At 36.0% G+C, this 23692-nt stretch overlaps 1 protein-coding gene across 5 annotated transcripts in view; it reads right to left on the reverse strand.

Moving 5' to 3' along the window:
* The window catches only part of LOC127855258 (YTH domain-containing protein 1-like), a 59001-nt gene that overhangs the window by 10338 nt on the left and 24971 nt on the right, over positions 1-23692 (reverse strand). For 2 of the 5 annotated variants that reach the window (XM_052390702.1, XM_052390699.1), the window contains exons 11-16: positions 22973-23142; positions 16401-16489; positions 14222-14301; positions 12852-12950; positions 5044-5115; positions 3242-3376 (exon numbers count right to left, since the gene is read on the reverse strand). In XM_052390702.1, the coding sequence (XP_052246662.1) occupies positions 3242-3376; positions 5044-5115; positions 12852-12950; positions 14222-14301; positions 16401-16489; positions 22973-23142 (645 nt within the window). The remainder of the gene's footprint in view (positions 1-3241; positions 3377-5043; positions 5116-12851; positions 12951-14221; positions 14302-16400; positions 16490-22972; positions 23143-23692) is intronic. The other 3 variants (XM_052390700.1, XM_052390701.1, XM_052390703.1) reach the window with 3 other exon arrangements.

Below are 23692 nucleotides of genomic sequence, written 5' to 3' on the forward strand. Positions count from 1 at the left end.
AATTAACATTTTAGAATTACCCTGGTTTTCGTCTTTTATTGATATTCTATGAAAGATTAACCAAGATTAAAAATGTTGAAATAAAAGATTACAATGAAAATTGTTAAAGTAAATGAGTGGAAACTATAAATGTGCCCCCCCCCCAACCTCCATTCGCCAAGGGTGTTCCCATAATATGTCCTCTAAAAAGACCAGCGTATAAAAGCTGTCATCATATAACAATTAACCTTCAGACTCTGGCTAAACTGACCCATAAAATACATGTTACATATACTTTTGAATGGAACATCTACATCGACAATAACCCCTGTTTTGTCATGGTTGATATTCTATGAAAAATAAATCAATCCTAAGTTTATGTAAGATGATCCAAAGATCTAGGTGTCAAAAACGTTTACAAAGATCAAATAATATATCCAGCAAACCAACTGCGAACACAAACATTGTGCTATGCAAGATTTATTTTACAGTGCCCCAGATAAATATTTGGGAAATAGGGTTTTCACCCATTGATTTTGAAAAATAGGGTGATTCCATTCTTCAAATAGAGTGAAATGAGTAATAAAAATGCATACCTTAAAATAATTGCTGATTTACTTCTGTTGACACTGCACGCTTGTATTGATTCAATAGAACTTTAAACTATCATCATAAATTTTTATAAACTGATGTTTCCTAATATCTTTAATCCTTGAAACTGTCCATGATATAAACTTAAAAAAATGTCGACAATTTCTAACCAAGGACATGCCTTTTTATACATTTGACAGGTTTGTTCAGTCACAGACTTTCCATCATGTTTTTTGGATGTCAACTCAACTGCTGTATACACAGTTTCTAACAAAATCGATAACACGAATGATTCAGCACTGGCTCTTGCTTTCTTTATTCGAAAAAGTTTGTGATCGGCTGATATTTTGGCGCAACAATCTCGGACGTCTTTCGACGTCTCTTAGCTATTTTTATTTCGTATCGTAATAGAAACTGAAAGTACAGACGCTTTACAAATACATGCACAATATGCGACGAATTAAGTCAGATTGAAAACGCATAGCGTTTGAATAACTATGGCCGTTTGCTGAGCTTGCTGAATGTAAGCGTCACCGCGTTACGATAATAATTCCAAAGAGAAAATACCTAAAATGAGCAAAGCATTTTTGATCAATGCTTTTGTATCGTAAATTTGACGAATTTGCGTACAAGTCAAATTGGTTGCGTTTTCAATACGCATGATATTGTATTTCTTTGCATTTTAAACATTTTAATAGAGTGAAAGACGCAGATACGCAGCTTATCTGGGGCACTGTTTTACAATAAACATCTGTACGAATATATGGTGTTAGAATCCTCTGTTAGTCTACAACTTTTTCCTAATTAAATTACATTTAATAGCAAATATAACACAAGAGCACCGCATAACGGGTGCCACGCTCGGCTGCGAAAGCTTGTCAGATTTCTTTTTTTTAGAGGTCACAGTGACCTTGACCTTTGACCTAGTGACCCAAAAATGGGTGTGGCGTGTAGAACTCATCAAGGTGCGTCTACATATGAAGTTTCAAAATTGCAGGTGGAAGCACTTTGATTTAAGAGGCAATGTAAAGGTTTTTGTTAAAGTTTTATACTAGAGGTCACAGTGACCTTGACCTTTGACCTAGTGACCCAAAAATGGGTGTGGCGTGTAGAACTCATCAAGGTGCATCTACATATGAAGTTTCAAAGTTGTAGATGGAAGCACTTTTATTTTAGAGCCTATGTTAAAGTTTGATATTAGAGGTCACAGTGACCTTGACCTTTGACCTTGTGACCCAAAAATGGGTGTGGCGTGTAGAACTCATCAAGGTGCATCTACATATGAAGTTTCAAAGTTGTAGGTGGAAGCACTTTGATTTTAGAGCCAATGTTAAGGTTTTAGCACGGCGCCTACGGCCGACGAGCTGGCTATGACAATAGCTCGGGTTTTCTCAAATAACAGCCTCGCTAAACAAGATGCGTTTGTGAAACACAATGTCCCCCTATATGACGTTTGACCTTGTAGGATGACCTTGACCTTGTAGGATGACCTTGACCTTTCACCACTCAAAATGTGCAGCTCCATGAGATACACATGCATTTCAAATATAAAATTGCTAGCTTCAATATTGCAGAAGTGACATTACATGAGCAATTTTGACCCATATATTTGACCTTGAAGGATGACCTTGACCTTTCACCACTAAAAATGTGCAGCTCCATGAGATACACATGCATGCCAAATATCAAGTTGCTATCTTCAATATTGCAAAAGTATTCAGAAAATTAGCGATTTGGGCCACATATATTTGACCTCTGACCTTGAAGGATGACCTTGACCTTTCACCACTCTAAATGTGCAGCTCCATGAGATACACATGCATTTCAAATATAAAATTGCTAGCTTCAATATTGCAGAAGTGACATTACATGAGCAATTTTGACCCATATATTTGACCTTGAAGGATGACCTTGACCTTTCACCACTAAAAATGTGCAGCTCCATGAGATACACATGCATGCCAAATATCAAGTTGCTATCTTCAATATTGCAAAAGTACTCATAAAATGAGCGATTTTGGCCACATATATTTGACATCTGACCTTGAAGGATGACCTTGACCTTGACCTTTCAACACTCAAAATGTGCAGCTCCATGAGATACGCATGCATGCCAAATATCAAGTTGCTATCTTGAATATTGAAATACTGCAAGTGTACATTAAATGAGCGATTTTGACCCATATATTTGACCTTGAAGGATGACCTTGACCTTTCACCACTCAAAATGTGCAGCTCCACGAGATGCATATGCATGCCAAATATCAAGTTGCTATCTTCAATATTGCAAAAGTTATTGCAAATGTTAAAGTTGGCGCAAACCAACCAACAGACCAACCAACCAACAGACCAACAAACCAACAGACAGGACAAAAACAATATGTCCCCGCCTACTATATTGGGGGACATAAAAATCATCCTTATGGTTCAGTTCCTGTGCTTAGTGTCGTGGGATGACACATTCTGCTTGTATGGAATTTTTTTATTTAAAGGAGGTCTCTTCTTGACAAAAATCCAGTTACGGCAGGAAGTGTCGTCACTGATTAACCTGGGCTGACTGTGAAGGCTAACATGGGACAACAATTAACGCACATGCATTAAGCCCTTTTTCCCCCAGAGGGAGGCCCATAATGATCAATTTTGAGCCCTGAAACCTGTACATAGTACATACTGTGTGTTTCTCAGTTCTGGTCCTGGGCGGGGAATGTGACCGGCCATAGTCGGCGACTGCAACGGCCATCTGATAGTCTCGTGAGTGGTCGTAGGACGTATACTGTGCCATCGGGGCCATGGTGTATGTCGTGGGCTGGGGATGAAAGTGGGGCTATAAAACATAACACCAGCAGCAAACTGTGATATGCGTACATGATGGGAAGTTCTTAAATGCTCAAAACTACATAGACTGCTTCAAAAAATATCAACGATTATTTTTATTTTGACTGATACAAAATCTATTCAGCATTTACTAATTTTGTCAGAATCTATTTGAAAGAAATGCTATTGAGCTTAAAAACAAAACATTGCCAACATAGTATGACTTCTCTGGTTGATTGTGACCTGAAGCATCGTTTTGTCTGTTTGAAAATAAGTATGAAAAGTCAAATTAAATTTTTCCAACAAAGACTAAAAGACTGTACATTTTTTAGTTTTTAGTTTTTTTTTGTCACAATATTGCACTATATATTCAGATAAAAGGAAATGTCTTGAGGGCACAGTAGTAAGGGGGACAAAAAAAATTTATAGAAAATTTCAAAGGGCCATAACTCTGTGAAAAATCATCCGACCAGAACCCGCTTATAATATCCACATCTCTTGGTAGTGAAGCTTCCCATAAAGTTTCATTGAATTCCGGTCATTAGTTGCTGAGAAATAGCCCGGAAAAAAATTGTGCACGGACGGACGGACAGGCAGACAGACGCACACACGGACAGACGAAGCGGGGACTATATGCTCCCCCCAAAATAAATTTTGGGGGAGCATAATGAATAACAAGAGGGCCATGATGGCCCTGAATCGCTAACCTGTCTAACCAAATACAATCCCAACCCAGTTTTCATCAAGATAAACATTCTGGCCAAATTTAATAAAGATTGGATGAAAACTGTGACCTCTATTGTCTACACAAGATTTTTCTAATATTTGACCTATTGATCTAGTTTTTTTACCCCAGGTGACCCAAATATAATCCCAACCCAGATTTTATCAAGACAAACATTCTGAACCAATTTCATGAAGAATGGATGAAAACTGTGACCTCTATAGTCTACACAAGGTTTTTCTATTATTTGACTTAAGTTTTTGACCTTGTGACCTAGTTTTTGACCCCAAATGACCCAAATACATTCCGAAGCCAGATTTCATCAAGATAAACATTCTGACCAAATTTCATAAACATTGGATGAAAACTGTGACCTCTACTGTCTACACAAACAAATTGTTGATGATTTTTCAATTATTTGACCTAGTAACCTGGTTTTTGACCCCAGATGAACCAAATACAATCCCAACCCAGATTTCACCAAGGTGAACATTCTGACCAAACTTCATGAAGATTGGATGAAAACTGCGACCTCTATTGTCTACACAAGGTTTTTCTATTATTTGACCTATTATGTGACCTAGTTTTTGACCTAGTGACCTAGTTTTTGACCCCAGATGACCCAAGTACAATCCCAACCCAGATTTTATCAAGATAAACATTCTGACCAAATTTCATAAAGATTGGATGAAAACTGTGACCTCTACTGTCTTCACAAACAAATTGTTGACAGACGCACGCACGCACACACGCACGCACACACAACGGACGCCGGACATCACACGGTCACATAAGCTCACCATGTCACTTGGTGACAGGTGAGCTAAAAACATGTTATTAAATTTCAAACTTTAGAAAATGAAGAATCAATGATCATTGATACAAGCTGAAGAAAGTCAATAATTAAAAATAAAATAAAAATAAATTTAATTTACCTGTGGATAGTGCGACATGGGTGCTGGGACAGGGGCGTGATGAACAAACTCCTTCATGTAGTCATTGTATGACTGGAAAAAATAATAGGAAACATGTGTGTGAATACAGGGATAATAAAGGTTACAACTGCTTCTGCTCTACAGTTTCCTATTTATGTAACTGTTGGAAACAGTCATTATTCTTTTTTTAAAGAAGCCCTGTTTTCACCACCTGTTCTTAGCCCTAAGAATAACAAGGGCTGTTTGTAAAACATGCATGCCCCCCATATGGGCTCTCCGTTGTAGTGAGAGCCATTGTGTGAATATGTTTTTTGTCACTGTGACCTTGACCTTTCACCTAGTGACCTGAAAATCAATAGGGGTCATCTGCCAGTCATGATCAATGTACCTATGAAGTTTCATGATCCTAGCCATAAGCATTCTTGAGTTATCATCCGGACACCATTTTACTATTTCGGGTCACTGTGACCTTGACCTTTGACCTAGTGACCTGAAAATCAATAGGGGTCATCTGCAAGTCATGAGCATTCTACCTATCAAGTTTCATGATTCTAGGAATAAGCATTCTTCAGTTTTCATCCGGAAACCATTTTACTATTTCGGGTCATCGTGACCTTGACCTTTGACCTTGTGACCTGAAAATCAATAGGGGTCATCTGCGAGTCATGATCAATCTACCTATCAAGTTTCATGATCCTAGGCCTAAGCGTTCTTGAGTCATCATCCAGAAACCATTTTACTATTTCGGGTCACTGTGACCTTGACCTTTGACCTAGTGACCTCAAAATCAATAGGGGTCATCTGCGAGTCCTGATCAATCTACCTATCAAGTTTCATGATCCTAGGCCTTAGCGTTTGTGAGTCATCATCCGGAAACCATTTTACTATTTCGGGTCACTGTGACCTTGACCTTTGACCTAGTGACCTGAAAATCAATAGGAGTCATCTGCGAGTCATGATCGATCTACCTATCAAGTTTCATGATCCTAGGCCTAAGCGTTCTTGAGTTATCATCCGGAAACCATTTTACTATTTCGGGTCACCGTGACCTTGACCTTTGACCTAGTGACCTCAAAATCAATAGGGGTCATCTGCGAGTCATGATCAATGTACCTATGAAGTTTCATGATCCTAGGCCCAAGCATTCTTGAGTTATCGTCTGACAACCACCTGGTGGCAGACCGACAGACCGACCGACAGAACGACATGAGCTTTGAAGGGGGGCATAAAAATTAGACATATACTCAATCAAAACTTCATTGGCAAAAACCATTGATTTCATTATAAATGATTGTCATTTAAGAAATTCCTTAAACAATGAAAAAATAACATTTAATATAGTTTACAATGAACAGTGGACTTGGCTCAACTAAGGCTTATTTAAAGAAATAATTTAAATAATTGTGTTTTTCTTAAAATATTCAAAGTTCAATACAAATAAAGTCAGAACAACATATCCCCAAGAATCCCTTACATACAAGTCACATGCAAATCAATATGTATTTTTTCTTATCTGTGTTCTTTAATATTAGGCAATTTTTAGAGCAAATGTATTCTTCAGGTAAAGAACATGATTGTCTATAAATTAATCTAATATTCAATCAAACATTTGTTTAATTTAAATGTGTGAATTTCCCTACACCATGCTTTAGGTGGGAAGCCCATCTCAGACGAAAACATGCAAAAATGTTAAATCCACAGCCAAAACTATTTCCATGCATCAGCTGTACAACTGATCAAAATCCTTAATATAAGGGTGTGATTGTCTGGACTGCTCATAGTGCATAACAGTTTTTCCGTCAAGTAATGCAGTGGCCCATGAAATGTTCAATCCTTTTTACAAGCATTGTTTACATAAATAAACATGCCACTCAATCTGTCCCCCAATAGAGTTTAACTGTATAACTAAACAACGGTGTGTCCTTTATCAGTACAATGATTAAATATAAAGAGTGAAGACCCAACCAAATAAACAATGATACAAATAGGGATTAAGCCAAACTGAAAAGAAATGCAGGGAGGGGGGAGGGGGCTGCTGAACATAGGCATGGCAACCGCTTTTGTGCTAAATCGTAGTGTGGGAAACTTTGTAAATTTCACGTTACTTTATTGTGCTTCTTGTACTTTGGTACTTAATATTCAAGCAGCCACTCAGCATATATTCCATAAGATATGTTCATTCTTAAAACTGCATATTAAAGTCTCAAACAATCCATAGCCAATACACACATGTCGGATGTATCTGTGTTTACAAGAACATTGACAAATGAAACAAGAGGTGTTCTTGTCAGAAACACAATGCCCCTTATTGCGCCGCTTTGAAGCCATAAATTTGACCTTTTACCTTGAGGGATGACCTTGACCTTTCACCACTCAAAATGTGCAGCTCCATGAGATACACATGCATGCCAAATATCAAGTTGCTATCTTCAATATTCAACAAGAGATGTGTTTGTCAGAAACACAATGCCCCCTAATGCACCGCTTTTGTTGTTATTGTTTGACCTTGAAGAATGACCTTGACCTTTCACCACTCAAAATGTGCAGCTCCATGAGATACACATGCATGCCAAATATGAAGTTGCTATGATGAATATTTAAAAAGTTATTGCAAAACTTTACTGTACAGTAAAGTTTTGGGACAGAATTTGTATGCCATTTGACCTTGAAGGATGACCTTGACCTTTCACCACTCAAAATGTGCAGCTCCATGAGATACACATGCATGCCAAATATCAAGTTGCTATGTTCAATATTTCAAAAGTTATTGCAAAACTTTACTGTACAGTAAAGTTTTGGGACAGAATGACAGACAGAAAGAAAGACAGAAAGAAAGAAAGAAAGAAAGGCAGGCCAAAAACAATATACCCCCGATAAATCGATCGGGGGGCATAAAAAGTTATGACAAAACTATAACAAAGGTTAAAGTTTTAGGAAAGAACAAGAGCTGTCACCATATGATGATGTATGCCCCCTATCAACGCTTTGATAGAAAATATGAGCATTTTTCGAAACCTAAATGCAGATTTCAGAACGTAAACGTGGACCCTAAGTTCAAGGTCAAGGTCATAGGGGTCAAAATTTTTTGGCATATGGAAAGGCCTTGTCCATATACACATGCATACCAAATATGAAGGTTATATCTCAAGGAACATAGTAGATATGAGCATTTTTCGAAACCTTAACGCAGATTTCAAAACGTAAACACGGACCCTAAGTTCAAGGTCAAGGTTCCAGGGGTCAACATTTTTGTGCGTATGGACAGGCCTTGTCCGTATACACATGCATACCAAATATGAACGTTATATCTCAAGGGACATAGAAGTTAAGAGCAATTTTCGAAACCAAAACGCAGATTTCGAAACCTAAACGCGGACCCTAAGTTCCAGTCAAGGTCACAGGGGTGAACATTTTTGGGTGTATGGAAAGGCCTTGTCCGTATACACATGCATACCAAATATGAAGGTTATATCTCAAGGGACATAGAAGTTATGAACATTTTTCGAAATCAAAACACAGATTTCGATACCTAAACATGGACCCTAAGTTCAACGTGAATGTCACAGGGGTCAAAATTATTGTGCATATGGAAAGGCCTTGTCCATATACACATGCATACCAAATATGAAGGTTATATCTCAAGGGACATAGAAGTTATGAGCATTTTTCGAAACCTAAACGCAAAGTGTGACGGAAAGACGGACAGTCAGATCACCACTATATGCCCTCCTTCCGGGGCATAAAAAATACAATGAGATTTTTACCTTGAAGGATGACCTTGACCTTGACATTTCACCACTAAAAATGTGCAGCTCCGTGAGATACACATGCATGCCAAATATGAAGTTGCTATCTTCAATATTGCAAAAGTTATCAAACTTTAACCAAGGTTAAAGTTTTGGGACACACACAATGAATGAATGACAGACAGGCCAAAAACAATATACCCCCGATCTTTCGATCCAGGGGCATAAAAAGGACACAAAAGGCTGGGATAAATTTTAAAAGGATAGTGCATTAAGTGTGAATACTATAGTTGAAGATTGAGATTTGCCCTTGCCAAAAGACCTTGTATTGAAATAAGTTAATTCTAAATGGCAAAATATTAAGGTATCTGCACAACCACTGGGGTAAATCTGAAAGTGATCCTTAACTTTTGTGTGTGGATCAAGTGAAAGATGTAACAAAATGCAAATGTTTTTGGCAGTTAAGTACCTGAAAACAACCGCACACCAACAGCCCAATGACCCATGGGATCCTTAACCCAGACCGTATGCAGGCCTTTTCCTATGTTGTGTGAATTTGGACCATAATCCTTGATATTCTTGGACTTTTTTAAAATGATCAAAACATACCTTAAAAAGATCAAATTCTACTCTTTTAAAGGGACCTTTTCACGTTTGTTAATTGACAAAATTAACAAGAGGTGTGTTTGTCAGAAACACAATGCTCCCTATTGCGCCGCTTTAAAATAAAACTTTCAATATACAATTTGGCAGGTTCAGAAATTATCTCCCTTTTAAAGCTTATAACTGCCCTTGGATTGTATTTTTTTACTTTTGACCTTGAAGGATGACCTTGACCTTTCACCACTCTAAATGTGCAGCTTCATTAGGTACACATGCATGCCAAATATCAAGTTGCTATCTTCAATATTCAAAAAGTTATGACCAAACTTTAACGAAGGTTAAAGTTTCAGGAAAGAAAAAATACAATGATATTTGACCTTTGACCTTGAAGGATGACCTTGACCGTGACTTTTCACCACTCAAAATGTGGAGCTCCATGAGATACACATGCATGCCATATATGAAGTTGCTATCTTCAATATTGCAAAAGTTATCAAACTTTAACAAAGGTTAAAGTTTTGGGACAAAATGACAGACAGACATACAGACGAGCCAAAAACAATATACCCCCAATCATTCGATCCGGTGGCATAAAAAAAAGTTGTTTTTAGATTCGCAAATTTTCCTTTTAATTATGATATTTGTGAGAAAAAAGTAATACTGAACATTTACCATGCTCTAAAATGTCCATTGTATGCATCTTTTGACAATTTGAAAACCTAAAAATTATAAAGCGTTGCAACGCGAAACGATTGAATAATTTGGAAAGTTCTGTTTTTTCGTTATATTTTGGGAAACTACGAATATTGCTTATATAAGTAAACAAGCTTTGTTTGTGAAACACTATGTCCCCCATATATTTGACCTTTGACCTTGAAGGATGACCTTGACCTAGAACTTCCACCACTCAAAATGTGCAGCTTTATGAGAAAGCCACTTTGAAATAATTATTTTTGACCTTTGACCTTGAAAGATGACCTTGACCTTGAAGGATGACCTTGACCTTACACCACTCAAAATGTGCAGCTTCATGATTACGCCGCTTTGAAATTATTATTTTTTGACCTGTGATCTTGAAGGATGACCTTGACCTTGAAGAATGACCTTGAACTTCCAACACTCAAAATGTGCAGCTTCTTGAGAACACCGCTTTGAAATTTTATTTAAAAAAATGACCTTTGACCTTGAAGGATGACCTTGACCTTGAAGGATGACCTTGAACTTCCACCACTTAGAATGTGCAGCTTCATGAGAATGCCGCTTTGAATTTTTATATTTTTTTGTTACCTTGAAGGATGACCTTGAACTTCCACCACTCAAAATGTGCAGCTTCATGATAACGCCGCTTTGAATTTAAAAAAAAATAAATAATACATTTGACCTTGAAGGATGACCTTGACTTTGAAGGATGACCTTGACCTTGAACTTCCACCACTCAAAATGTGCAGCTTCATGATAACGCCACTTTGAATTATTTATTTTTTTACCTTTGACCTATAAGGATGACCTTGAAGAATGACCTTCACCTAAAACTTCCACCACTCAAAATGTGCAGCTTCATGAGAACGCTGCTTTGATTTTTTTTTTACCTTTGACCTTTATTTTTTTTTTGACCTTGAAGAATGACCTTGACCTTCCATCACTCAAAATGTGCAGCTCCATGAGATACACATGCATGCCAAATATCAAGTTGCTATCTTTAATATTAAAAAATGTGTTTGTCAGAAACACTATGTCCCCTTCTGCGCCGCTTTGATTTTTTTTTACCTTTGACCTTGAAGGATAACCTTGACCTTTCACCACTCAAAATGTGCGGCTCCATGAGATACACATGCATTCCAAATATCAATAAACTTGGTATCTTCAATATTGCCAAAGTATTCATAAATTGAGCGATTTTGACCACATATATTTGACCTCTGACCTTGAAGGATGACCTTGACCTTTCACGACTCAAAATGTGCAGCTCCATGAGATACACATGCATGCCAACTATCTAGTTGCTATCTTGAATATTAAAAAAATTATTGCAAATGTTAAAGTTGGAGCAAACAGACCAACAGACAGGGCAAAAACAATATGTCCCCCACTATAGTGGGTGGAGGACATAAAAATACATCCGTTCATACCATTAGTAAGGAATGGTCGAATGGTTTAAGCGAGAGACTTATTACTCCAGGGGTCAGTGGTTCGAGCCCTGTTGAGGGTTACTTTTTTTTATCTTTTTTTAAAAACTTTTATTCTTGATTTTTTACTGGAGCGCCAAAATCTGTGAAAAGGCCCCTTTAAAACTTTCTATTAATGTCAAAATTCCATGCTCAAGTATCGCTAAATATATGCTTTCCTGTGGTTTTATAGTGAGTAACATTATGCTGATTAAAAACTGGTAATTTACTTTTTCTAACAGTAAACAAAATTTGAAAAATATCAAGAATTTTCACATGTTTTCTGTAATATGAAATTATTTTGATACCATGATGAACCAGTCCAAACAAGCTGTTTTATTGCTAAATTTCACTTTTGACCACAAAGTGTGGCCTTGACCTTGAAGGTTGAAAAAAAAAGAATTGCATGCAAAAAGTTGTCTAGTGAATGGTTACGTTTGTGCAGTTATTTTAAATCCATCAATATAGGGCAGATATAATCATGAAAGGAATTTTTAAGCTGTTTCATGGATAAAATTTGACATGAGACCTCTAAATGTGACCTTGACCTTTGAGATAAGGAGAAGGGTTTCCAAACACATCATTTTTTAACGGTTTACATTTTTGCCAATTATTTTGAAATCCATCAATACATAGAAAGTAATAATTGGGACAGGAATTAAAACTAGAAAATATCTGACCTACATCTGAATGGATGTCAATAACTCTCAACGGCCAGGTGAAATTTGCTCATTCATTCAACTAAGCCTCCATTTTATACTAATTAACATTTTCAGAAAATTTGGTGAGGATCAGACAAAAAACTGGTTGATGAAGACAGCGGAAACAAGAACGTGTAGGAACATGAAGTGTTGGTTTCTATCAGTATCAGAATCCAAACTATCAGTATTTAAAAGATATATATCATTTTCATAAGGAATTAGCCAAATAGTATTTTAATTTATTACACTTAGTCTTGTTACTTCCAAAACCGTTGCAAGTCAAAAAGTTTCAGTTTAAAATTGTACTCCTTTTTTTCTTGAATAACAAAGACTTTTTCTAGTAACAGATAAAGGAAACTTGTCATGAACAAAGTTTTGTTTAGTATTGATACAGAAAAGTATATGTACTTACGATATTGACAATTTAACCATATTTACATGAAACTGTCCGGGTATGAGTATGATCTATCAAATAACAAAATATAAAGCAGACACACATTCCCTTCTCAAATGCCATAAAGCACTATGGTCCAATTTCACAACTAGGAAGGAAAAGGACAAAATAAAAAGGTCTGCCTTAGGATGTTACCAACCTCCTTGTGTTTATAGAGATTAGGCCTGTATGAGGTGTAGCCAGATTGTGGGACAGACATAGTGGAGGACTGATAATCATTGTGTGCAGTCGATGACTGCTGAAATGGCATGAAACAGTCATCTGCATGGCATAGTTCTTACATGGCAATATCAGATGAGTATAGTTGGAATACAGAAAGGCAGGTAAAACACAGCTATTAAGGTATAAAGGTGCATAATTTATCAATTAATTAACAACATTACAACTGTCATTTTACCAGTGAAAATGACACCATCACAAGAATGAGCAAGTATTAAATCTATTTAGAATGGCTACAAGTCAGAAAGTTATAACAATATAATAGAAAGCAACACACACAAACTCACATACATGTACAGAGTTCCAGATAAGGATTTAGTCTAAATGGTATTTTACCCCCTGATATTATTGTAAAAGGGTATTTTACTCCGTTGTTTCAGCCATTAACAGTATTGAGTAATATTGAGGGGTATTTTCCATTTCCATAGAAAACTGACATAGTACATGGTGTGTTTAATCTAGAAAAAATACATGTATTATTTGTTATTAATAAATATGAACATAATAACATTTAAATAATGATATGAACAGAATTTCTTTCTAATATTCAACTTACATGTGTTGTATCTCTGTCATGATTGGGTCTTTCTTGCATATAGCATTCATGTAGTATATAAATGTCATTTCACAATGAATTAAACTCAGATATGTCACTGATTGTGCGATTGAAAATAAAATCACACTACTGCGGTCATCACCATGATGTTTCGTTTTCTTTTTTACTTTAAAAGTGCTGTGACAATGACATTGCTTAAAATATTTTTTACAATTCTAGCATCATAAGATTGATCTCTATAGACAATATTGTAATATACATTTACTTCCAGCAGGAGACGCTGTTGGCTTAAAATGTCACTTTTTCAAACCTAGAGCACGATTATTGATTACAAGGTTCTTTTGATTGACTTTCTTTTGATTCAAAGGTTAACTTACACTAAACACTCAACTGGATTATTGGCTAAACCGGTTACGTACTTAAATTGATTAAAAATACGTCATAAGATTTGTATTGCGTAATGTGACATACTGAAACAATGATTTATGTTCTACCTTGATAAAATACCACAATGATAAAATACAAATGGCATGGGTGGAAGTCTAGACATGTCAAAATACTTACATTAGGTTTAAAAAAAAACAAACACAGGTTTGACTATTATAAAAAGACCATTCAGACAAAATCTTTCAGAAATAGTAAATTAATAATTATTATTGACAACTTTCACCCAAGCATTGAACCCACCTTTCTGGTGCATTACCTCATAAACATAAAGTATAGATTAAACCTACCCCATTGATAAATGTTTCCCTCCGCACACCCTGGTTAAATCTGGATGAGCCTCTGTCGGACCTTCGCTCTCTGAAGAATCCTGTTCAAACCAAATTTTGTTTCACTTGATGAAATAGTGTAAGTATAGACAGATTATAAACTCATTAGTGTTACAACATTTTAAGCTTTATTATCATATGAATAATTTTCAATTTTTTTCATAAGTGTGACAAGAGTTCAATTTTTAACTCTTGCGACCTTGACCATCAACCTAGGGACTTCGTTTTTGAGTGGTTCACTAAATCTCAGTAAGCTGAGTAGGCTTGAAACATCTTCCAAGTCTTTGAAAAAACGAAGTTATGCTTAATGACAAGGATCAAATCCATTTCATTACCTTTGATTTTTAGTTGTAACCTCGACATAAGGGTCAGGGTCGTGTGCTCAACACTCTGTCAATCAATGAGTGGCAATCCTGCCAATTTACTTTATGATTCATACATGCTGGATTCTCAGGTCATGTCGTGAGTTGGTTATGTTAATTTGGCCTATATATCACTGGGACAAAATTCCAACGGTGTGTCATGAGAATGGTCAAGACTTTAGACTTCCAGAATGTTTATTTGAACCACTCACCCAGTTTATGACCAAACAAAACCCAGTTTTTAACTCAACCTAAACGTTACAAGGTTCTGACAAAGTTATATTAATATTATGCAATAAATGTGACCTGTATAGTGTTAACAAGTTTTTTTTCAATTTGACCAAGTGAGTCACCTTGAGTTTGACCTCACATGACCCAGTTTTTAACTCCATATACACTTCAACACCGTTATTTCGAAGTCGTCGGGACAGTTAAAAAAAAATTCGGATTAACGATAATTCGAAATAAACATTTGACAGAGGACTTCTTTGATTCTGAAAAAAATACAACATTGTGGAATTCGCATGGTTCGGTCACACTGTACTTTTAATAATTGTTTTACTTAAAAACGTAAACTAGTCAGATAGCAATAGATTTCTACTTGTTACAAACGGAGGAATAAAACGATTCTTTTTCTTCTTTTTTTTTTCTCTAATAACAGAACATATAAAATATAATGCATAGCGCATCATACATGTAAATACATATGATTACATTTTCGGAAATGAATTAACTTTTTTTTTAAAATAAGACGCGATGTCTTTCTGAACACCGGCGTCAGCAGCACTAAACTGGACGCATGTAACATATTTCTCCAATGTGTCAAGGAAATTGAAGAACTGGCTTCCGCCCGTGTTTTGCTCGCAGAACTGCCTTACGTCATTGATGCATGTGGTCACACGTTGATTAGATATCATGTTCATTCATGTATTGTCGGCCTCGTCGTCGACTTTTGACATTATAAAATTAACATGATACGAGCAGGCGACAAAGGTGCAATTAGCTGCTTTGACGCACAACGCGCAGACGACACAGGTGTGAAATTACGCTGAGTGTTTTGCAGTTTTGACTTCGGATTAAAGATTGATAATAAGGTGCGAATTATAGTGATGGGACCGACATAATCACTTCGAATTAACGATTTCTTCCGTTTAATGAAGTTCGGATTAACAATGATATTTTACATTGAACAAAGAAGAACAATCGGGACCCGAACAATACTTCGAAATAACGGTGACTTTGGATTATTGGTGTTCAAAATAACGGTGTTGAAGTGTATTGCAAATGTTCTGACCAAGTAACATCCATAATTCTAAGGAAATGTGACTCTAGTATTAACCCTTTCCCACTTAGGTATGTATTTTCACGCATTTGTATACCTTTAGGGAGTTTAATTTAATTGAAGACCTTTCATACTAGATTCAAGTTTTAAAGGCTTCATTTCCAACCCTTAGATTCTGATGAGCAGCAAACAGCATTAAACCTGAACAGACTGCGAGTTACTCGCAGGCTGTTCTGGTTTAATGCTGTTTGCACATAGCAATTTTCACTTGCCTCTGAGTGGGAAAGGGTAAATAAGTGTTTGTTCAATTCACCTAGTGGTCTTACTTCTACCAACATGACCCAATTTTTAACTCGTCTGAGACATTAAAGAGACTTATATTTTACATATAAGATTTGGTTTAATGGCTTATTTGGGGAATAAAAGCGCAAGCCCTGATTATTTTTTTTATAGAATAACTGAATCAAGAAAACTTCGTTTTTCAAAACATCATTACCTCTTTCTCTCCCCACATTAAAATCAGGCCTACTCCTTTTAGCAGGTGGGGGGCCTCCAAAATCCCTTCTGAAATCGGGGCGACGCCTTCTGAAAGTGACGTCATAGTGACAAAAAATGAGGCAGGGACTTACATGCGGTTGCTGCGATGAAAAAGCAGAGAAAGGCTACAAAATGACATTGACAGGAAGAAACAAGCCTGAAGTCTATGAAGTAGTTTAAGTGTAAGTAACACACAACACCAAATGTTAATAAATGACCATTTTTGGACACAAGAATGTTGTTATTGACAATTTATAAACAAGTGAGGGGCCTGTTAGTGTGTGGGGTAATTATATAGTGCATTTCATTATGAATATTTGTATGCAAATTCAAAGCGACCTTATTCACAGGTGCAACATTTTTCCTAGAACTTTCTCAAGGATTCCAGAAAACAAATAGAAATCCTTGTACGTCAACAAATGTAGATTATTTTATGCATCTACAAAGGACAATCAAAATGTCTTCTTGTAATCTGTGTTTCGTATTATTTGATCTTTTGCCATTTTCAACCGTATTTTAGTCATATCACAGGGGTCAGTTAACCAACTCACAATTTACCTGATAATCTGATTGACAATTAATAGGTGCACATACTTATGCAAGTCACTGAGAACTGCCCCACTTGAAATTGAAAAAGAGGTACACAGAAACAGGCCTTTTCCGCCCTATGCCATGGGTCCGAATATAAGCCACATTCCCAATGCAAATCTGGTTGTTTTTTTCCCAATTGAAAAAAAATCCCAATTCCAAAATTTTTTTTTTCTTCTTTTTAAACCTTTAAATATATAAGTAAACCTGATTGAGTGTAGAAAATAGAAAAATTTTGCATAATTAAATTATCTGTTGCCTTGAATTTGTTTTAAAAACAGTAAAATATGTTACATTGATTATTTAAGACTTTCCTTATTTTCCCCAAAATCTGGCATTTCGCACAATTTTTTCTCTGTTAAAAAAGGCCTGGCCCTTTCCCCAAAATCAGGTAAAAAAACCTGCACCTATCACACATGTTCATAATATTTTGTAAAATTTTAATAAAATGTTATCAAAATAGTCTTTATTTACCAGTTAACGGCTTCTTTGAAATATAAGAAACACTATTTACATGCGATAATTTTTCCCAATTGAGCCAGTTTTGTGATTATTTTTTTTCCCAAAATAGGGTTTTTCATGACGCGGAATTCCCAGAATTCCACTGTGGCGTTTTCCCAAAATGGAATGGAAAAGGCCCGAGAGATGGGAGTTTTTAAGCAGGAACCATTTATCTTATTAAGTATGAGTTTTTAAGCAGGAACCATTTATCTGTATTAAGTATTTAGTCTATATTAACAGTAGCTACAGTGACCAGACCCTGACTGCAATCTCATATGAAGTTTTGATACAACGCATCCATGTTAATAAATATCAAACCAGATTTACCAAAGCCAGCCTATGAGGTCATATCAGCATGGGGAATACATGTATAAAGTTTGAATGAATTCATTGAAGCAATTACAAAGTAACTTGCTTACCAACAAACTTAAACATGCCTATATAGTGAATGTAAACATTTCTAAATGGACAAGAGCACCGCCTTGCGGGTGCAGACCGCTCATCTATTTTCTTTTTAAAGGTGAAGGGACTCTCATTTTCAATCACAAAGGAGGGAGGAGTGGAGTGAAGAGGGGTGTATAGTGTGGGGTTGTGGACATTTATTACATTATCTTCCAAAAAAGCGAAAAAAAAAAAAAAAAAAAAAAAAAAATCGGGGGGGGGGGTATAGTGTGAGGGTGTGGTGATAATTTGTGAGATGATCTTAAAAAAAAAAAAAAAAAAAAAAAAAAAAATCAAAAAAAAAATTTGGGGGGGGGGGGTGGGGGGGGTGGGGTGGGGGTATAGTGTGAGGGTGTGGTGGTCATTTGTGAGATGATCTTATAAAAAAAAAAAAAAAAAAAAAAAAATTAGGGGGGGGGGGGGAGGGGGGGGAGGGGGGGGAGGGCACGGGGGATGGTTTGGGTGAAGTCTATTGTGGTATGTCAGGTAAGAGTAGTTTCATCAAAGTATCAATCAAATCTAATCATAAATAAAGAAGTTATGGCAATTTTAGCAAAATTTAATAATTTGACCTTGAGAGTCAAGGTCATTCAAAGGTCAAAGTAAAATTCAAGTTGCCAGGTACAGTAACCTCATGATAGCATGTAAGTATTTGAAGTTTGAAAGCAATAGCCTTGATACTTCGAGTGGATCGAAACACAAAATTTAACCATATATTAAAAGTTACTAAGTCAAAAAAGGGCCATAATTCCGTAACAATGACAACCAGAGTTATGCAACTTGTCCTTTTACTGTACCCTTATGATAGTTTGTGAGTGTTCCAAGTATGAAAGCAATATCTATGATACTTTAGGGGTAAAGTGACCAAAACATAAATCTTAACCAAATTTTCAATTTTCTAAGTATAAAGGGCCCATAATTCCGTCCAAATGCCAGTCAGAGTTACATAACTTTGCCTGCACCGTCCCCTTATGATAGTTCATAAATCTTGCAAGTATGAAAGCAATAGCTTTGATACTGTAGGAATAAAGTGGACCTAAACACAAAACTTAATCAAATTTTCAATTTTCTAAGTATAAAAAGGGCACATAATTCTGTCAAAATGCCAGTCAGAGTTACATTACTTTGCCTGCACAGTCCCCTTATGATAGTTAGTAAGTGTTGCAAGTATGAAAGCAATAGCTTTGATGCTTAAGGAATAAAATGGACCTAAACACAAAACTTAACCAAAATTGTCAATTTTCTAAGTATAAAAAGGGCACATAATTCTGTCAAAATGCATGCCAGAGTTATCTAACTTTGCCTGCCCAGTCCCCTCATGATAGTAAGTAAGTGTACCAAGTTTGAATGCAATAGCATTGATACTTACTGAGAAAAGTGGAACTAAACGCAAAACTTAACCAAAATTTGCAATTTTTTAAGTACAAAAAGGGCACATAATTCTGTCAAAATGCACGCCAGAGTTATCTAACTTTGCCTGCCTAGTCCCCTCATGATAGTAAGTAAGTGTACCAAGTTTGAATGCAATAGCATTGATACTTTCTGAGAAAAGTGGACCTAAACGCAAAACTTAACCGGACGCCGACGCCAACGCCAACGCCAACGCCAACGCCAACGCCAACGCCGACGCCAAGGTGATGACAATAGCTCATAATTTTTTTTCAAAAAATAGATGAGCTAAAAATGGCCTTTTGTTTTGACGAATATCAAACTAGATTCACCAAATGGAACCTATGGTGTCATTTCAATAGCGGGAATACATATGAGCCTTGCCCTGTGAAAAGGAGTTTTATTGCATGTGCGTCAAGTGTTGTCCCAGATAAGCCTGTGCAGTCTGCAGAGACTAATCAGAGAAGACACTTGCGGCCAAAACAGGATTGTCGCTAAGAAGAGACTTCCTTTACACAGAAAATACCAGAAAGTGTCATCCCTGATTAGCCTGTGTGGACTGCACAAGTTAATCTGGGACGACACTTCACCCACATGCATTAAACCCCCTTTTCACAGAGCATAGCGGCTCATATGTAAAGTTTGCATTAAATCCATCAAGCTTTCACTGATAAACTAGCTTACAGACAAATTGTAACCATCCTTTTTAGTATTTATTGAAATTTCAAAGGATTAAAAAGCCCTTAATTTTAATAAACTTCAAGCTAGAGTTACCAAACTTGGCTTATGAGGACATTTCAATATGGAGAATAGACATTTCAAGTTTATATGAAATCCATAAAGTTATTGCTGAGAAACCAGATTACCAGAAAACTTATACCCAAGTCTGACGCCAATGCTATGGCAAGAAGCTTGTCTTGTCTTTGAAAAGTCAAGATGAAAAACTGTGAACAAAGTCTCTTCAAATTTTTCATTCACATTTGTAAAAAAAAGTCGGTCTGCCGGGTTAATATGCTGATAGGATATATTCAAATGGCACATACCTCTGTAAACATGAGATTACATTTCAATAATAAATAGAGACATTTTCTCTGCTGAAAGAAGCACAAGTGAAAACAGTGCTAAAATAAACAAGTGAATACTAAGGGAGATGTCAACCATGTTTATAACTCAACATCATGATTATGTCTGCCTTTTCTACATATTAAGGGTGATCCCTTAGATGTAACCAACAAATTGTAAATTTTAAACATAATACAATATAATCTAAGAACAAGACTAGACATATGTTAAATTACTGCTTTTACAAATATAATTGAAGGGCAGTGCTCTCATACAGGGCCTAAAAACCTTTCTTTGAAGAAGCCGAATATCGACCGCTTCCCCAACCGAAGTAACCACTTTTTTCTCTAAATTGACCAAAATTTTCCCCAATACTGGAAAAATTCCCCACCAAAAATAATATATAAACTTCGTATAAAAGTGAAAATTGTTTACTTGTCGAGCCTTCCATTAGGCTGGAAAAACCCAGAGCCGTAAATATGCCTTTCATTACCTCCTGTATTATTCTCCTAGAGGGGTATGCATATTGATCGAATTAGTTGTGCTTACCTTGTGAAGCATGACGTAATTTTTTCATTCATGACCAATTGGCGAAAGACAGAATGAACCGAATTCAAAAGCTATAAATAGATTACATAAAAGGCTATTACTACTTAAAATATTTTCAGTCATGTGGATATTTTTGGGATATTATTGTATCAACTAAAAAATACTGGGTAAGTTATTCCTTTTAGTGCGTTTACGGCGTCTATTTTCACGCGTTTGATTTGCTCTTATTTTTACAGCTTGCTTCCCCCCCCAAAATAAGAAAGAATCGCGCCTTTTTTTCCCTTAAAACAGGCTGAGGCCCCTTCCCCAAAAAAGGGTGTCTTGGCCTTGACATATGAAGAAGGCATACAAAGAGAACATTGATTCCTATTCCACGTTCCTTAGATAACATACGTCTAAACTAACAAATTACATTCAAACTTTCAACTCATTAGAGGATGTTTTATGAACATGGTTGACTGCTTAACATTTGAAGGAAGAAAGTGAAACCAGAAACATTCTGTGTGCTTAAACTTGGCTCAGGCCAAGTGTTCTTTAAGAGATAGTCATATACTAAATTCTTCCAAAAATAACAAGTATAAATGGAAATTTCAATTGAAAAAACAGGACACATTCTTTAAATATCTGGGGCAAAAATCTATCATATGATTTACAATATATTGTAAATCCTAATTAAAGCGGCATGTTCAATTAATGTTTCATTTCCACTTCTTAAAAATATATAAAAACAGAAAAAAAAAAATAATAAATTTCAGCCAAATTTGACAATTCTTTAGAAAGCCGAATTACACCACTAAGCACCTTAGGTTTGAATGCTTCTGATTTCACTCCATGACGATTCTTCTTGCCATTAAAAACAGGAAACTTGTTAATACTGACCTACCGTACATAATGGTACACACATGTCCAGTAATTACAGTCACCACTGGATCTGGCGTCACCAGACATAGCTAACTATCCAATTTTGTAGTGGATATTTGTGGGTATTGCATTTACTTTTGTTGGTCTTGTGACCATGAATCTATCACAAGACACAGTTCATAGATAGTCACACAACCACATTGCACTTGGGCCATGTGACCGTGTTGCGAAGAGCTTCATATATGACCACACACAGAAATAACTAAATGTATAGTCCACATACAAAAAATATACAAAGAAAAAGTCCTGTGAATTGGATGGTAGCTCAACTGAAAACTGCGTCGACACTTGTATTGCAACATTAAGGAACGTCCATTTTGAAATATTCTTCTATATGCAAAATTTGATTTAGTCCATATGAAATGCGCATCGCATAAAAACTATGTGGTTAATTCTTGCAGCTTTTTATCTTGAATTTCGGAGATTTCAAAATTGTCCATTAGATATACATACGCATGCACACTACACAAACACGATATAATAGTCCATTTTCTTGAAAATATTTTTTTGTTTAAGTCCATTTTTTATGACCAGCACTTTAATTTTAAGTCCAATTTTGCATTATGTGATAACTGTCCGAACCTTAACACTTTACCAGCCTATTGCTGATATGATATTTGAACCGCAATGGAGATTTTGCATAACAATTATCGTCCGGGATATTTTAGAGGCTGCCTACAATCGCTGCACGATTTTATTCTGAAATATCCCAAATTGGTATCACAGTTGAAATAGCAAAATTTTCCGTTACTTAGTTTAGAAGCATAAATGACATTACTTAATTGTTTGTTTTCTAATGGTTTAAAATTGAAGATACGAACTTTAACAATAAATCAACTATTTTGCATCATTTATACTTAACCTTTTGTTTTGGATTAAATTGTACACTACTCAAGTTTAAAAAAATACTCTACTGCCTCATGGATGCAAATTATGTACTTAAATTTACTGAAATTGCATCAGCGTATAACACAAGCTTAAAACAAGATTTTATTCCCCTTTTTTTCGCACACACTTTCATTGATAATTATTCCCCTAAATATGAAATCCCAGACATCCCCTTTAGGGAAGTGACCTGACCTAAAATCCCCTCTTCCTCTGAATGAATCGCGTCCTCGGTTTGAACGGAAATTAAAATCGCCTCTTCCTGCACTTGTTTTCTTCGCTTCCCGCACAATATCATTCAAATCCACGTTCTCGTCTGAAGGGAACAGCTTACAAAGTGCCTCGCCACATCTTGGCTCAATCTCCTGTAAATATAATAGGACTTATAATTTCAAACATGGCACTCGTCAATCATGAATGAAAGTTAATAATGGAATAAGAAGCTGGCAAAACAGGGTATTCCTTGCCATTGGTACATTGTTAACAAGAGATTGCCAAGTAATATGGTCCCCTATCGGTGAAACTCCACCATTGTCAGTATTTTTTTTTATTTGTTGCTATAGCAACCAGAATTCTTGACGTAGGAACAAAATGAAATTACATGCATGAAATCCATATTGCCATCTATCCATGTTTTAAGTTTCATGAAAAATTATGAAAAACTTAAAGTTATCGCAGGATCCAGAAAAGTGTGACGGACTTACACGTAACAGACAGACTGACAGTGAGACTGACAGACGGAGTGCAAACCATAATTGCCCTCCAGTTTCACCGGTAGGGGACAATAAAAGTCTGTCAATAATGGTATGCAAATAATGGGTTGAGTTGTGCATGGAAGCTATAAGTAATTTTTAACATAGGACAATTATGAATTACTCCATAACAATAATAGTAATCTTGACAACATGCACTGAA

This window comes from Dreissena polymorpha, chromosome 13 (genome assembly GCF_020536995.1).
Source record: "Dreissena polymorpha isolate Duluth1 chromosome 13, UMN_Dpol_1.0, whole genome shotgun sequence".
Classification (NCBI taxonomy): Eukaryota; Metazoa; Mollusca; class Bivalvia; order Myida; family Dreissenidae; genus Dreissena; species Dreissena polymorpha.